Here is a 17,822-nt window from a genome sequence, read left to right as displayed (position 1 = left end):
GGATTGGCATCATTAATTTAGTGGCCATGGGACTGCACAACTATTACACAGCATCTGGAGTGTATTGTTATACTGTTATAACAATTACGGCCATCAGGAAGCTGTCTACACCCAGAAGAAATAATATTTCATCTCAACATCTCACTTTTCCTCTTATCTGTCTCTCTGTTTGTATTTCCATTTATTCATTCCCTTTCCTTTAGTCTGATGTCATGCTCCTGTTTTTCTCCATCACACTCTCTTGTTCTATTACATCACCGATTGGCTCTATATCATCATTTTTCTAAGAGTTCATCATTCGCTGTATCCCGCCAAATAAAAATCATTGTAAATTCAACTTATCTTCCATCATTCTTTACACCCATGTTAATAAATGTGAGACTCTGCCTCAAAGTCTAAATCAGACCTCCAGATTTTCATCAGTCGAAGAAACTGTGTTCTTCAGCTAAAAAGCCTCCTGCCAAAGGAGGAATAAGACACCAGGGGCCTCATGTACAAATACTTGCGTGGATTTCCTACTGAAACATGGCGTACGCTCAAACCCAAATGCCCTCCAACGTCGGATGTGTGAATCTGTGCGCACGCATCAATCCAAGCACATTTCGTTTGTACATCCCAATCAACGTGGAATTGAGCGCACATGTCGGAGCACCCGACTCCTCCCTGTCCACGCCCCTACTTAAATTTTTAAATTATATTTAAATGAGCCATGCACCTACGATTCCCCTCGCTGCATGATCAGAAAATAAAGAAAAAATAATGAATAAGACGGAAAAAAGAAGAACTTTACGGAAAGCGAGATGTCGGTGCTACTTTCTGTAGTGGAGGCCCGCAAAAATGTGTTCTTTGGCACGCTGTCCTCCGGCATAAGCAGCAAGCGCAAGAGGAGTGGGTGGGAGAGCCTGAGGCTGTCAATGCTGTGGGGTCAGAGAAGCCACACAAGCAGAGGTGAAGAAGAAGTGGTCCCACATTAAGGTGGATGTGAAGCGGAGACTGGCTGCCCACCGCCACAGTGTGACCAAAACAGGCGGGTGGGGGGGTGACCGACTCTTTGAACAGAGAGTCGGGGCAACTATGGGTGACACTGCTTTCTCTGGGGTGGTGGGAGCACATGTGGGTGACTCTGATTACCCGCAAGGTAAATACCGATGTTTTTATGTAACTCACAACGTGTTCATACAGTAACGTGCAGAAGTGCACCGGGGAAAAGTCGAGGCTGATCAAGACATTTCACACTTTAGGCACAGGGTTATTAACATTTGCCCACAGAGACGATCAGGGGCTTGTTAGAAAGATCTTAAGCTGAAGTTTAACCAGCAAAAAACAGCAAGAAACTTTAACCACCGACTATGATGCTGTGAAGACGGGATAGAAATTGGGGGCGCACATACTCAATGCACGTAACGGGACAGTAATATTAGGACAATTACACAATAAAGTTACTCACCAAGAAGCCACCCATCACAGACAGTGCCACCCTGTAGTCTGTTCCCAACATGCTCTTACTCAGAATGTATGAATTGTGCGTTGAACCAGGCCACCTCGCCACAATGTTGGTTAATTGCATTTACGCATCACATATGATCTGTACATCGATCGAATGAAAATGTTTCCTGTTAACATACAAATTCATCATGTGATTACGCTTTTATAGCAATGTTTGCGCAGTCGATCGCTCCGATTAAAAAAACGGCTCTCGCTTAAAATTGAACTTTAATGTTGGCCTGTTCAACTTCATTGTGGGAATTTGATATACGTGGCTGAGATGCGGATAATTCTGTCCCACACGGCTGGCATGGCTCGGGTCAGGGTAGACTGGCACAGTCCCAATCGGTTGGCCAGCTCCCTCTGGAATACCCCGGTTGCTATAGGGACCCCAATGTGCACATCACCTGTGGGCACAGGCAGCGCATGGCTCCTCGCTGTGTTGTGCTCCAACGCCAGCCGCAGCTCTGCGCACAGTTCCAGGATGATTTCCCTTAAAACGGCTAATGAGTCGCCATCATGTGCCAGCAAATCCTCTCTGTCTAGTGAACACACGCTCTCTTTGAATTGCACCATTTGCAAAGTCTTCTAATACTGCTAAAGCAGCCATTTTTTAATGGTGTGTGTTGCACCACTTTGCGCATGCTTTTATATCCACTCATGTAATTGCAGACACATGGGTGTGTTAATTGTTTATCAGTATTAATTGTTCATGTATCTCATGCATATCACTCACTGAGGACTAATTGTTTTCACATTTATTTATTATAACAGTTTCCCAACATCACCTTAGGTGTCGCCAAAGAATCAACAGCTGTAGAAAAGTGCGTACGCCAGCCCTGAAGCTGGCTGGAGGCACCACACATTTCCACGGTCTTTTCGCTCTTGATACATCTGATCGTTGACGTGAAAAGGTGCGTACGCCACTATTTTGTGCATACGCACCCTTTGTACATGAGGCCCCATGTCATTTTGCTCTGGCTTTCTATAAGCTGCTTGCGGCGGGTGGGGCTTCAAGTTCGGTTTGACTTTCAGTTAACGCAAACACTCGTCCATGCCTTCATCACCTCCAGACTCGACTACTGCAATAGCATCCTGTATGGCCTCCCCTCCTCTGCTCTTCAAAAACTGCAATATGTTCAAAACTCGGCCGCCCGACTGCTCACTCACTCCCCCTCCAATAAAACAGCGAATCAACTTCAAGATCCTTCTCATCACCTACAAAGCCCTGAACAACCTTGCACCTCCATACCTTGCAAACCTCCTCCACCGCTACTCCCCCACTCGACGTCTCCGCTCCTCTGATGCCAACCTCCTCACTCCCATCACCAAGACCAAGTACCGCAACCTTGGGGACAGAGCCTTCTCCATCGCCGTCCCTACCCTTTGGAACTCCCTGCCCCCCGCCATCCGGATCTCCGATACACTCCCCTCATTCAAAAGCCAGCTCAAAACCCACCTGTTCAAAATCACCTACAACACCTGATAAAATGCCCCCCCCCCCTCCTATGTGCCTAATGTCTCTAACAGTGTATTTTTATTTTTATTTTATTTTAGTCTGTTGTCTTTTTGTTTTAATGTCTCGTTTTTGTTTGTTCCTTTGTAAAGCGTCTTTGAGCATTCGGAAAAGCGCTATATAAAACTTATATATTATTATATTATTATTAAACAAGTAAACGCTAATAAGTCAACGCTAATAAGTTCCATGGACAGTTTAAAGATCTATCATTGGTAGGAACATGTACATCCCATACAAGTATGTTCATTTTCTTTTAACCTCATACTTACACCTCTTCCTCTTCCTACCTCTCTCTTTTCCATCCCTCTGTCGTCTATCCCTTCCTGGTGCCTTTCTGTCCCATGCTATAAGTGCTTCTTCTGCTTTGAATGTGGTGATAGCCGCTGTCTCTTGTATGGCGAGAAAGAGATAGCAGAATGTGTCTGCCATTATCATCTACACAAAACTAGGGGAGGTGGTAGGGACAGGGACAGGCCAAGGACACTGTGATATCATCATGAAATCATAATCAAAAAAACAATTTGTCACCAAGATTTCTGGGCCGACGTGTCAGAAGTTCCCAAGCCTAATTACAAACATCAAAGTTAGGCCATGTTCAGGCATATTTCAATGAAATGATAGTATATTGTATTGTTAGTATGAATGTTCTGCTTTCCTTCATATTCAGCATTGCATACAAAGCAAATGCAGCAAAATTGGTTGGTGCCATATGTGATTTAGTAAAAGTCTTGCTCAAAGCTACTCTTTTTTTATTTTTCATCTTCATAATCTTTCATCTTCTTTTTATTGATATAATTATTTGCACAAAGACCACAATGAAATAATTCAAACAAAAAACATTCAGATACACACAAGCAGTGCTATTAGAGGAAATAGTTCATACTGACCTTGTTACAGAACTATGATGTGATATGCGTTAATGCAGAGTCAGCCGTTTTGATTAGAAGTTGACTTACCATCTGCAAGCTGTGCTTCGTGAACCCAGTTGATCTGGGTGCAGTCTTGGTGCTTGGGGTTTATTTCACCCTTGCATAGTACAGCCCCCATCACTGCATGTCGTGCACTTCTCGACCAAGACTAAAACCATCCCAGAGGCACAGCACAGCAGACTACTCTGACCTCTCAAAGGAAACAGTTAAGCTGAAAGCCACAGTATATCGGCACCCTTAAAGGGGTATTTTCATAGATTGTATATAGAAGATTACCATAGCCACTACAGACATGGAGCCAACGAGGCATGCCTTAAACTGCAATGTCACCGGGAGTCACAAGGTGCTGGCTTTAAAACATCTCGGGCTTCAAAAGACCCCCATTCAGAGAGCATCAACTTCTCTCATGACATAAGGCAATAAATTTTGACCTGCAGCCACAATGATGTTTTTAGTTAGTGGTCCTCTTAAAATTGTTACATAATTTAAAGAAGAAGAAAAAAAAATTGAAAGAAAGTATGTTTTCCAACTAAACCTTTTTGTCCAAATGTGGCCACATCTGGCTCCACAAAGAAGGAGATGGTGATGTCCGCAGGCTGAAGTCAAGGCTCTAAAAGGGCAGATTGAAAACCAATCAGTGAAGTCACAAGGCTTATATCTACTTCATATAAACTTGCACAAGATAGATCTTTAACAAAAAAAAAGAGTAAGAGAGAGAGAAACACTGGTGCATATTTGTTTGGATTTAAGTTAAGAGTATACCTCCTCATCATAAGGGCAGGCTTTTGAGAGGTTGAACAACTTAAAGTGATACTCCGGAGTAGATTCAACCTGGGGTCATTTGAACCGTGATATCCAGCCAAGTAGCCCACCCGCAGTTTTTTCGATCTTGGCTGAACATCAGCTGAGTTACTGAGTTATCCCGAATAGCTTCGTACGAGGGTTAATGGATCCTGGCAGTATCTCCAAAATGACCACACTAAAATCACATGCCATGACACCAAACTTCTACAGTAGTACAAATATGGTCTGTACTCACAAAACGATGCATTTGGAAGTTTGAAAATAGTCCAGGAGTTAATTATTATCAACACAAGCCTGATAGCTTTTCTGCTGCTAAAGCTGCGTCGACGTCACTTCTGGGAGCTGGGAGCTTCAAAGTAAGATGAGGGTTGATCTACTACTGTAGACAACAAAGCAAGGCTGCTCAATTTCTCCATTGATAAAATAATTTCACAACTCTACAACATAAAAATTCATAAAAAAAACATGTAGAATATAGCATATACTTTGTTGTCTACAATAGTAGATCAACCCTCATCTTACTTTGAAGCTCCCAGCTCCCAGAAGTGACATCGACGCAGCTTTAGCAGCAGAAAAGCTATCAGGCTTGTGTTGATAATAATTAACTCCTGGACTATTTTCAAACTTCCAAATGCATCGTTTTGTGAGTACAGACAATATTTGTACTACTGTAGAAGTTTGGTGTCATGGCATGTGATTTTAGTGTGGTAATTTTGGAGATACTGCCAGGATCCATTAACCCTCGTACGAAGCTAATCGGGATAACTCAGTAACTCAGCTGATGTTCAGCCAAGATCGAAAAAACTGCGGGTGGGCTACTTGGCTGGATATCACGGTTCAAATGACCCCAGGTTGAATCTACTCCGGAGTATCACTTTAAGTAACCTGATTTGGGGTTTTGCAATATACCAGTATGAATGATGAAGGGATATTGAAATTGTAATATTATTTATTATATAATGATGAAACATGTAACCCAAGCCTTGATCCAACCCAAACCATCCTCTCCTTTTCTATGAGGGACTTTATTCCCCATTTTTAGACATGCTCCAAAATTCTAATAATTCAGCCAAATCCAGCCAGCATAGATCTGAGCCAAACTTCTTATTTCTAGAGGCCCTCTGTTTTTGTTTCATCTGATTCCTATCTATTCCAAAACAGCTAAACCTAAGTTGAGTGACCAAACACTGCGGTACAAGAAGTCCTGAAGGGTGACATGACCAGCACAGAGAGAAGCGCGTCAAATTGTGTTACCTCAAACAACACAAAGGGGGCTATTTTTGTTGCAGTTCCCCACTTGTAGGTTTTGACTTGTCCCTGCTGCATGAAAATTTGAGAGAGCTTCCAGTCCAGTGATGCAGAAATGACACAAAAATAATGCTTGAAAAAAAAAGAGGGTGTGGGACTTTTAGGCCTGATACTAGCTGCTTGTCCTCAGAGGACTGTCTGGGTTTTTACCATGTCTGCACACACATACTGTAGCCTCTGTCTATATGCGCGTTCATGTGTCTGTGTGCACAAATCAGACAGATGGAGAAAAAGAAAAAAAAATTGGCAAGTCCCACTTGCACTTCACAGTATCTGCCTGTTTTTGCCACATTTACATATTACATATTATGATTACAGAAAATGCACATTTTTTATATTGCTTCACATTTTCTAATATCTACATTTCAAATATCTATTTTTTTCTTTGTTCACATTATGTCACTTATCCCATTTCACATTAACCATTTGCAACTGAAAGAAACTATCTTATCCTTATAATCCTTTTCAAGTGCGTGTGCAACCCTCTGACCATTCCAAAAACTTTGTTTTTAGTTTCAAAAGAACCACAAAAGCTGTGGCTAACCCAACCTCAGGGGAACCTATGCCTGAGGCTGGTTTGAGCAGATGTAGATAGGTATACATCATAATATCGTAAGACATACATAAACCTTGTTTGTGTCCTAAACAGATTTCGTCCAGGATCAAAATGCTGCTTCTGTCATAGGATGACACAATAGCCCTGTGGCTTTTGGTTTTTGAGTTTTCAGATTAATTTTGAGACAAAAATGAATGTCTGTTAAGGCAGAAAATATGACTCATTTTAGTTAAGAATAATAATCCCTACATTTACAATTGGGCCTCCATGTCTCTTGGTTTTTAGGTCCAAATATTGTGTTGTCATCCGCTTAGGGTCTACATGCTCTTTTTTTCTTCTCTTTATTTGGTACTTGTCTAGAGAAAGAACAACCTCGAGGTAAACTTGTTCAAAAGTAAATGGCTGGTTTTGTACACATCTAGATAGATGTGTCATACTTTACTAGAATTTAAGAAATTCAAGCTGGCCTTTTTTTTGCTTATTCACTGCTCCTAATAACAGCGTTAGCAGCTAGCTGCCCAAGCTAATGTTAGCTACATTGACACGGAGTGTGATCTGCAGGCTGATATCAATAGTTAGAATCCTGCTCTCTGTCTGTACTCTATCTCTGTTTATCAGATTAATATTGCTAAAATGTGTTTTTTGCACTTTCTTTTTTATTACCTTTAAATTTCAATATTTTTTTTTACCTTGTATTGAATAGGCCTTTTTACATCTGCTTACTTTTGCGCCTTCGTTGCATGCCAGTTGCAACATAAGAATTCAAAGTTGATCCACTGCTGATGTGCCTTTGAGCTAGTAAGGAGGGAAGTAACTTTAACCAACTACGCTGTTATCACTTAGCTGATTCTGTAACACCTGCTGGATGTGTGTTGCATACATTGATGTGGTGCTGAGCCTCCTCTGTTGGTATGTGTGAGTTAGCAAGGATGTGTTTTTTAGTTTTTTTTTCACTGATAAGGACATGAGAAAAGAAAAAGGGGAAAAAAAAGAAAAATGCAGTGTGGAGGGCAATCAAGGTATTCAGTATTCAGTCACTTGTGTGTTTTAATGCTAAATGATGAATTTGTGTTATCTATGTGCATACAAATGTGTCATGCATGTGTGGAAGGACTGAATCATTCTCTTAACCTTGATACAGTAACATCTTACATAATGCAGAAGCAGAGAAAGCAGGGAAGAGCCATGGAGTGAAAAGCTTGACAGTACTGAGGGAATACAGACACAGCTGTGAGGGAAAGACTGGAAGCAGAACAGTGAGCGGCACAGAGGAGAACCAAATGGACAAAGAAAAGAATCCTGTTCTGTCTAGGATGACTCTGCAGATTATACGTCTGCTGCTTGTTTGTGTGTGTGCTTGTGTTTGTGTGTATACGCATGCAAGTATGTGTGTCTTGCCATTAATCTCAAACAAATGGACTTGGCCCACTGGCTCTCACCAACACACTTTGACTTTATCCAGTGTGCCTAAACTGGTACCTAATGCACACTTGTGAATTATTCAAGATGTGTCCACGATTACACAGATTCTGGCTCAGTGCGAAAAACATATGGCCTCATTTCTCCTGAAAATGTTTATTCACAGATTTTCAGTATCAGCCACTACATAAAGGTTTAGACACACCGATCACACCGCGTGTGTCCCATTAAAAAGAAGGTTTTCACATAATGCACATTCAGTCATGGGTTTGGCTGTTCTTACTCATAGTCTTTCAGGACCATGGACAGATACATACATTGTAATACTGGCAGTGAAGCAGCAATGATCACAGTGCGCCTCATCAAACAAAATGAAATGGCTTAAAATAATATTGAGGTTGAATTTTTTTCAAAAGGAAATGTCATAGTCTGTCAGGTACAGACTTGATAGAATTCTGCATCTATCTTAACATGATTCAGAGAAATATTGTATGTATTACTCCAATATACTTGTGTGACACTTTAATGAATAGCTACTGATCAAGAACCCAAACCCTATGATGTAATTTTAATATGTAATGCATTCATGATGGGTTGAAGCTCAAAACTGTATTTAAAGTGTTTAGAATTGGCTCCACTAGATTTTCAAGCCCATTTATAGAACTGCTTAGCTGGTGCAGTCTGTTCAGTTTAACAATTATTTATCTATTAATTTATTTCTCAATTCGTGCTAATCCAATTCACGTGGGCCAATTAGGTTAACAATCTTATTATGCTTGCTGTGTTGTTGAAAGTGTTTCTGTAAGTTTATATATGTCCTGTTGTTCCCTTTTTTATGAGCTGAATAATCCATTGTTTAGTTGATAAACAGTTTAGAAATTTTATTTCTGTGCTGCTCAATAAGTGTTAGTGGAGCCAGTGGAGCAAATCCTCCCTTCACTGCAGTTAATAGATCAGATCATCCTCTCAATTTCTTTTATTATGCAGCACTTAAAGAGCTAAGAAACTCCCCCTCATCCACCACACCACCTCCTCTAATGGCCCCGTTAAACATGTGTTTATTTATAGTATGCGTCTATAGAGCACATGCCTATAAGTGTGTTAAGCCTGTCCTCAGCTTCCGGTGCATTTGCATCAATCCTCTAAGACACGTCCACCAATAGCAAGCATTGCCAAGGGAACTGTAGATGCTGTCGTTTTTCTTTTGCGTAACCATGGCGATAGCCCCATTGGCGTCTGCCTGCCTCACTGTCGAAAGAAGGAACACGCACACACTCACAGTCTGGAGAGGCTGGTTTGGAGAAGCAGCACCTCCTTGACAGGCAAACAGCTGACAGAGCAGAGTGACAGACGGATTCAGCTGCAGTTTATGGTCTGTCTCGCTCGCTGTGTGAGGAATTTTAAAAGAAAGCCCACAGAATTCTCTGAGTGCTCTGGAAAAATGTGGGTCCTTCAACAAAACTGAGGGTTAACATGTTAGATTTTCTCAGGTCTGAAAATGAACAGGATGTAATAAAGCTGGGGGCATAAGAGAGTGAAAGCAGCTCCTGTTTACAGAAATATGTCACTGCTGCACACAGGAGTTTAAAGTCCATACTTGGTAAACAGATTGTATTTGACAAATAAAAAGTTTGATAGTGATGATGCACTTTATCTCCTTTAGGTGCTGGAATGATGTCATCAATGATGTCATCTAGTGGCCGGCAAGATCCCCCGGGACAGCCTGCCTTCAGCTCTGACTACCTGTCTGGTGAGGGGTGCAAGTCACGTAGTATACACTCCCTGCATCAGCCAAGCACGGAATAATGGCTTTACAGTGTTGCTCTGAGCACTGTGTTGACAAACATGAATCCCAAAATGAAAACTATTTTGTGCTTTCCATGTTTTTGGGGTATACTCAGTAACAATAAATTAGGATTGTTCTAACTGACATTAGCTTAGTTTTTGCAGGGTGAAATCTTAAAAAGCACTGATTTTATACCCCTCCAAAAACAGAACAATGGAACAAAAAAAAGAGTTAAGAATTACTTTTTGATTAAAACAGTCTCAAAGCTGCCCACCATGTACGTCTATTGTACGCAGGTCACCTTCTCCTAATACGTTTGTTCCTTCATGTCTGTTAAATCCTGGTGTGATCATTGTGAACAGAATATAAAGCACGTTTTAACTTAATCTTTAACTGGTATCGTGTTGAACAGGATACAACAGTGGAGATTGCTTTTGTTGATCTAAAAAAAGAAAAAGGGCTTCTCCTGTAAAACCTCGATGAATTCCTCGAAATATTTCAGCCGTCATTATTGCATTTTAAAAGCCTGGCCTTTTACAAAACATTTACAGCATCTAATTAATATTTTTTGGTGCAAAAAAAGCACAAAAATTCAAGCACTTGTTCAGGGTTTTTCTTCATACATTTTTCTTCAGGTTTCCCCCCCTCATTCCAACATATGAAATGCTGTGCTAAACAGGTGGACTCACTGTCCACAAAGACCTTGCTGATTTGATTTGCTGTGTCTGACATTTGCTTTGCCCATTTGTTGCTCTGTTCCATCCTGCTGTTTCATTTGATACTGCTTGTCATCGTTCACCTCCCTCTCAATTTGCTTCTCTCTCTGACTCTGCCCCCGCTACCCTTTCTCCATTTCTGCCTATCTCTCTGTCTTTCAGGTCCGATGATGGGTGGGATGACAGGTCAGTGGAGCCTGAACAAGACAAAGGACAGCAGCGTGCCTGACTCATTTCTAGGTCTACTTTACTCTTTCAGCTACTGTGTCATACTATTACCAAATACCAAGTATTATTGATTGTTTTTTCTCTTCATTTGGATCCAAAGATGATGTATGTGAAGTAGAGATGTACTGTTTTGGTTCGTTCGAACCTAGGTGGATGTGGATTTCAGACATTTTTTTGCCCTTGACTTAATGAAATCTTTGGTGCAGCTAAAACAACCCGGATGGGTAACAATATAAAACAAACCATGTTTCAAGCTGCTGCTTTGTAGTTGTTCAGCACTGTTTACACTCCACTGGTGTATATTGCTTCAGACTCACGCTTATATTTGTATGTGGGTCACTGCATTAGCGACTTCATCCTCGTGGCAGAATGTCCTCTATTCCAAACACGCTCACCTTTTTCTCCCCCTTTGTTTTCTGCTTTCCAGCCTTGTATAAACAGTGTTTGTTTTTTTTCCAACATCGCAGCTCGGCATTATTACATTTTTTTTATAATGTCAAACTATTTATGCAAAACAACACATCAGATCATGAGATTGATGTTTAGTGCATTAAGCTGTGCTTTTTTTATGTCATAAAAACACAAGATATAAATTTGATATGAAGTTAGTTGATAAATTATAAATACTTAAAAACTCAAGAGCAAATGATGAACAGAAAAAAATTCTTAAAAAGTGTGTTTGAGGAAGAACACCTTCTGTTTTAGTCCAGGTTACACACACACACACACACACACACAAATACACACACAAACACACACAAGTTGATGCTGATTTTTACATTTACTTAAATCTATTTCAGACAGTTTGGACCTGAGATGTTTCACATTTAGTCTTTGTTTCATTTGAGAAAATAGTTCCTTTTTTTCATTTCAGACCGGTAACACATTTCAATAAAAGTTGGGACTTTTATCACGTTAGTTTTAAAAAAAAGAGGCAGAGACAGGCAGATGATCTCCAATTTCTCAATCAATGTGGGAGGAAATAATTGAACTGCAATACAGTGTTACATTCACAAATGCCACTTGAAACGTAACTGTTTGAAATGAAAAACAGTTTGCTAACTTTTTCCAGAGGTCGTGTCGACTTCATTGGTGGTATCCCCAATGCCAGAATGTTTTTTATATGTATGAGAAACAGGATGAAATATATTTGGTTCATGCTGTCTGCAAAGAGATAAAAGTCACTATATAAATCCCTTTGCTCTTTTTGCATTTCCCAACCTAGTTTTTCCAGATTTAGAGTTGTAGTTACAACTTCGAAGATGTGTTAAATGAATCATGTGAACATTTCTCAGGTTGTTATCACTAAAACCGTCAATGCTTTAGTGTGTGTGTGTGTGTTTTGAGTTACATGCTGCTGGATGACTTCTCACAGCCTGTGGCGCTAACTTTGTGTGTAGTTTCTGTTAGCGTCATCATACTAGCTGCTGCTTCTCACTAGATTTTCATCCATCCATCAGCTTCCCTGACTCAGAAGCTAAGATAAATATGTGATCGAAAAAAACAAAACATTTCTGATCATGCAGACAGGTGTTTCATACAGACTCAGCTTTAAAGACTATTTTCAGTGGTTTCACGCAAGTTGCTTTGTGAAAATGGCCACATTCAAGCCAATGAGACAACGACGTATTATCTGTAGGAAACCCTTCAGTAATAGAAATGTATAATCTTCGACAAACTAGTCATAAAGTGAGGACATTTAATGCAATTATAGAAGGTTTTAAATAAATCTTATGATATCTGTGTAGAAGACTGTGAATTGAACCAAGGACATTCAAGCTTTGTGACATTCCCTGAAAACATTAGGTTGATGTTGACGTATCTCTCTGTCCACTGTTTCCCCATCAGGCTTCTCTCAGTCTGGGATGGCTGGGACCATGGGGTCAAGCCTGCCACCTTTCCAGACCAGTATGAGCTCCACTCTCGGCCAGATTGGAATGAGTGCAGCTATGGACACCCAGAAGAGTTCAGGCCTATTTGGAGTGGAAAGCAAAACAACCAGTAATGTCAGTGGGAGCAGTCCATGTAAAACCAGTGATCCGTTTTCTTCTGGTGGCCCAGGAATCCACTCAATGGATCACTCCACAGGTATCAAAGTGGGTTGGCTGCATGTGATACTGTATCATGGGGCAGCAGAGGAAAGTGGAGACAGAATGAGGAGTGAGGGGGATTGATTGAGTTAGAAGGGAGTATAGAGCTAGAGCCCAGGCTTAAAGGTGCCATGGCATGAAAATAAATGGAGGCTTTTATATATTTTTATAGGCTTTAGTGGTCCCCTAATACTGTATCTGAGTTTTTTTCCCCAAAATTCTGCCTTGGTGCAGAATTACAGCCAGTCCCAAAAATGAGCTTTCCTTAGGATCCTCAGAATGAGCTGTTTAGGGTCTGCAGCTTTAAATGCAAATTAAGAGGAGAAAGGCGGGGCAAAGATTGCTCTGGTTTGCAAAGATGCACGTAGCGCTAGTCATTTCAATCAGGGGAAAGGCAGATATTGTGCACGCCATAACACCAACAGCAGGACGGCTATCAAAACAACAAATAAGTACACAACACTCGCGTTACAGTAAATGAGGTGTCCACTCGCATACCTCATGCTATTTACCGTTACATTAGTGACTGAGCTATTAGCTGCAGAGCTAACGACACAGACAGACTGACCATTTTGACTCTGGAACCATGAATGAATCATTATCCTGATTAAATGCACTGAATTTGCGGATTCATTGTTCTTCAGGAAGCTTGAAGTAGGGGGTTTTGGTCTAAAATGAGCGAGCTAACCATCTCATGGGCATGCAAACACCTCCAACAGCCCAGTTGGCAGAGATAAGAGCTTGCTAACATGACACACGCATACCTGATGCTATTAGCTGCATAGCTAACGATACAGACACTTTCTTGTGGTAACAAGCTATGTAATTATACTGTACATACAGGAAAGCAACACAATTATGGAGCGTTAAATTACTTACTTGTCCGAGGTCTGTAGTTGGGCCAAAGTGAGTTGGTACTGATCCAGGGTTCATTTTCACATGTTCGGCAAGGCCAGCTTGGTATTGGCCCAAGTTCTGGAAACATTCGTCGGTGAAATGTTTGGCGCACACATACACAAATCTCTTCGGTTCTGTCGTCACTTTCCCAGAAAAAACTAAATCTGTCCACTGGCTCTTTAGAGGTTCTGATGCAGGAGCTCTAAACAGATTTTTTACATCCATGTACAGAGCAATGAGCTGGCCAAAGAGCTGTGGGCGGGGAAAGGCAGTTTTGGCATAGCCATACTGTATATGGGCTCTGGGGGGAAATAACCTTGACGACATATGAAGCGCTACGTCATATGAGGCAGGTTTCTCGATCAGGCCACCTGCATGGTCACATTACCAAAGGCGGAGAATAATTTCCAGTGCATGGTTTAGGTCTATCATCATTTTTAGCCACTGGGGGACCGCTAGCCTAGCAAGCCAGACCCGTACAGCAAAAAGCTGTACATGGAGCCAATTCCATTTGCGGCCGCTAGGGGCGTCTAGATTTCTAGGCTAGGGGACCGCAGGCAGGCTAGGGGAACTCATATTAATGTTAAACAACCTTGAAAAGTGAAAAGTTCATGCCATGGCTCCTTTAAAGTGTAAATCTAAATCCATGATCATATTTTACATTCAGATTAATCACACCTTGGACGTTGTTTCCCTAGTGTAGAAAGTAGGCCCAGGTCAGGGCAGGAGAGGAAGGAGGTGACAGGAGACGAGTAAGCCTGATGGCACAGCAGCAGAGGTCAGCCTCTCCTAGTTGAAGCTCTGGTTCTCTTGTCGCTGGCTTTGTGGCTTTATGCTTTCTGTCCCTTGTTGTTTCCTTTCTCTACTTATAAAAAAATGATTAACGGGCAGATGGGACTCAAAGTGCCCACAGGGACATTCCACAGTTTCTATGTCTTTATTATTTGCTTCAGTCTGAAGAAAAAACGGCTCCCCATAGGAAAGTTAATACTGAATAAGACAATGCTATGTGCTTTTTATCATGAATCGTTAATGCTTATCATAATCAGTTGCTGCTTGAGTGAGTAACAGCTAAACATTTGCTAATTTTGTGCTTACCAAGCAACAAAAAAAACCAACCCCATGGATATAGCACATCGTGAATTTTACAGTTTTCACGTGAATTTGTTCCTGGAAACTACATTTCTTCTGCCGACTTCATTCATTATCTAAATTTGATTGTGTATTCAATCATAACGTCAAACTCCATTTGTCAAAGTTCATATGAAATAGAGGGGTTGTCAATAACAATACAAGGAAGTGAAACGCTGTGCTTAACTGTTAAATTATTCTAACTCTCCACTTTTGGTTAAACTTATCAAATATTTAGCCACAGTTTTTTTTTAGCTCCTATCTCGTCTGTTTTGCTGTTGTGCTAAAGATAGCTCTGCTAGCTTAAAACCAGCACGGCTATCTGCTGGCTTTAAGCAAGCACAAGTGTAAGCTGCGTATTCTAGTTCAGTTATTGTTGAAGCAGATCTGAAGCCTTATTGACAGATCTGTATCTGACAGAAAATGCCAATGTCTTTCTTTAAAAATTAAATGATTTAGGCTGCTGTGGCGGCTTCTTTGACACTAAAAGTAGCTTCCTACTGCCCATTAAATTTTCAGGGAAAGGCCTGTAGTGATATAAGCACATGCTGCTATTTTAAAAATCTGAACTTACCTAAACCCCTCCCCCCCTCGATAGAAAATACCTGCATCTTTAAAATCCTGTTGTATAATTCAGATCAAGCATTCAATCAAAAGTGAAGTATAAGCTTTAGATTGGCAAATTCAATTTTTTGACACAATGAGCATCCTCTTACGGAACCATACAGTAGAGCGTGAAACATTTAGTTATTGCTCCACATGGGGGGGTCACACCAGATACTGCAACTTTGCCATACATTTGCCAATCACAGATCTATGATATTACATCATTTTACAAAAATAGATATATGAAATAAGATGAGAAGGAGATTGAGATGTGAGAGCAAGGTGTGTTGCACACCTGTTAGTGTTTCACAGCACACATTTTTACACATTTTATTAATATTATGTTAGGCCTAACGATCTCATGTAAATTACAGACATCTACAGCTTTTTGCTCTTACAATCTAAAGACACATTAGATAGTTTAACATGTTTTTTATTCTATTTTGGAAGGCAGTCAATACATTCTTTAAACGTCTAAACTCATGGCAATTCATTTCTCTCCACTTCAGCCTATCTCACTTCAGTGATGTTATTTTAGAGACTCTTCAGTGATTATGGGATGCTGTGGATGCATTTGAAGAAAATATTCTATGGTAGGAACAGTTTAGGGGGCTCTCATTTGACAGCAGAAGTACAAGAAGTACCATCAGTGAGCTGTCTCATAAATCCCTCTGCCTGTCTTTAATAAGTCATAATGACACCACTCTGATTCAGCAGACTGTTGCTTTTAAACTGACATGTTCGAAAAAGCTCTTTGGGAGCTCCAAGACTTCTGCAGGGCGCTGATGATAGATTTGCCAAACATGCTTTATCTCCTCCTTTGTGCTGGAGTCCTCTGTGCATCTATTTTGTCTGTGCAGGTGGCAGTTGGACTCTCCATGCACCCTCTTTATGAAAACCTATTTGCAAATTTTCACTTGCCCCTCGTTCTGTGTTTTTTCATTCGCAGTTTGTTCCAAGCAACCAGTGCTCCGACATTAATGTATTTCTTGGCACTTTGCCGGAGCCCAGATTTAGAAGTACTCCCATCAAATATCTTATCACATTAAATATAGATGATAATACCCTCTTTTGCTGTTTATAGCAGGGGACGCTTCGGGGAGAAAATAGCAACTTTAATTGGTTTAGAAATGCAGGGAAAAGTGTCAGATTTAAAGGGAAATGTGTCTTCTAGCTTTCCATTGAGTTGCTGTGATTAAGGCAGACTGAGAAGCAAGCTGGAGACAAAATGATAAAAACTGAAGTGGAAGAACATTTTTAGACAGGGAGCTGAACAAATGGGCCGACTGAGAGGGGTGTTTAGGTCGCAGTCTTTCATTTTACATTCTATCCCTCTGTCTCATGATCATATCTATTTGTCCATACATCTATGTGTCTCTGCTTAACTGTGAGCTGATGAAGTGCTTATGAGAAAAGAACGGCATACTCAACTCTGATAACTTCACAGCTAAACAAGAAAAGATGGTGGGAGCAGAAAATAAGGTCATCTGCTCAGTAAAAGTTGAATATTTTTGTGCTTTTAAGCTTGTATATGTCATTGCTCTGTGATTCTGTGTCACATTTGTTTGTTTCATATGTCATCTTCGTGTTTACATGTGTACATTCATTGCCTCTTTTTTCTTTGATTCTTCAGATATGCATGCATTTGATTTGATCCTGCATGCTGCGCCGTGTATCATTATTTATCTTGTTAAGTTGCTTCACAGCTCTGCTGCTCCAGTGTGCTTGTTTTGCTCTGTTGCATGTTCCTGTTCACAAGAGCAGTGATGTACCCTTGATGATAATCGTGATGTTTAAGAGAAAAGAAAGAATCACACCAAACGCAGAGCACAGTTCACACCGAACTCCATTCTGGATTTAAAGAACTGAAATTCTGAATATGTTATAACAAGTATAACAACTTTACTTCCTCTCGTCTTCATTTTTTTTGTGATCATTACCAAATGAGTTATGTCTAAAGGAGGGCACCTTGAATCGACATTAGCGTGACAAAGTTTCGTATGTGAAATGAAATTAAACAGTGGTCGAGATTTGTCACAGCTGTTGCCCAATCAAAAAGAAAACGCAAACTCGTTTACCTAAAATATCTGTATATCAGAGAATATAGGTGGTAATCTGAAGCAGTTATGCACATAATCCAGTAAAATCATCAGTTAACCATACAGACAGAAGGTAACGAGTTGTGCAGACAGTATTAAATGTAGTTTTATTGTAGTATTTGCTACAGCACCAGTTTGTACCTCCTGCTTTGCAATATGTGTGCACCTCAACAGCCTTTTCAGGCTTATCCTTAACAATGTATGACAGAATGCAAGATAGTAAAAGTGACATTTTAAAATAAATCTCCC

At 40.6% G+C, this 17,822-nt stretch overlaps 1 protein-coding gene across 6 annotated transcripts in view; it reads left to right on the top strand.

The window, feature by feature from the left end:
• Positions 1-17,822, top strand: part of map4l (microtubule associated protein 4 like) — a 91,703-nt gene that overhangs the window by 25,943 nt on the left and 47,938 nt on the right. For 5 of the 6 annotated variants that reach the window (XM_075483736.1, XM_075483732.1, XM_075483735.1 and 2 more), the window contains exons 3-5: positions 9,684-9,770; positions 10,685-10,762; positions 12,599-12,838. In XM_075483736.1, coding sequence (XP_075339851.1) covers positions 9,684-9,770; positions 10,685-10,762; positions 12,599-12,838 — 405 coding nt within the window. The remainder of the gene's footprint in view (positions 1-9,683; positions 9,771-10,684; positions 10,763-12,598; positions 12,839-17,822) is intronic. The other variant, XM_075483733.1, reaches the window with a different exon arrangement.

This window comes from Odontesthes bonariensis, chromosome 14 (genome assembly GCF_027942865.1).
Source record: "Odontesthes bonariensis isolate fOdoBon6 chromosome 14, fOdoBon6.hap1, whole genome shotgun sequence".
Classification (NCBI taxonomy): Eukaryota; Metazoa; Chordata; class Actinopteri; order Atheriniformes; family Atherinopsidae; genus Odontesthes; species Odontesthes bonariensis.
The sequence above is the reverse complement of the archived record's forward strand: the minus strand, read 5'-3'. Positions and strand labels throughout refer to the sequence as shown.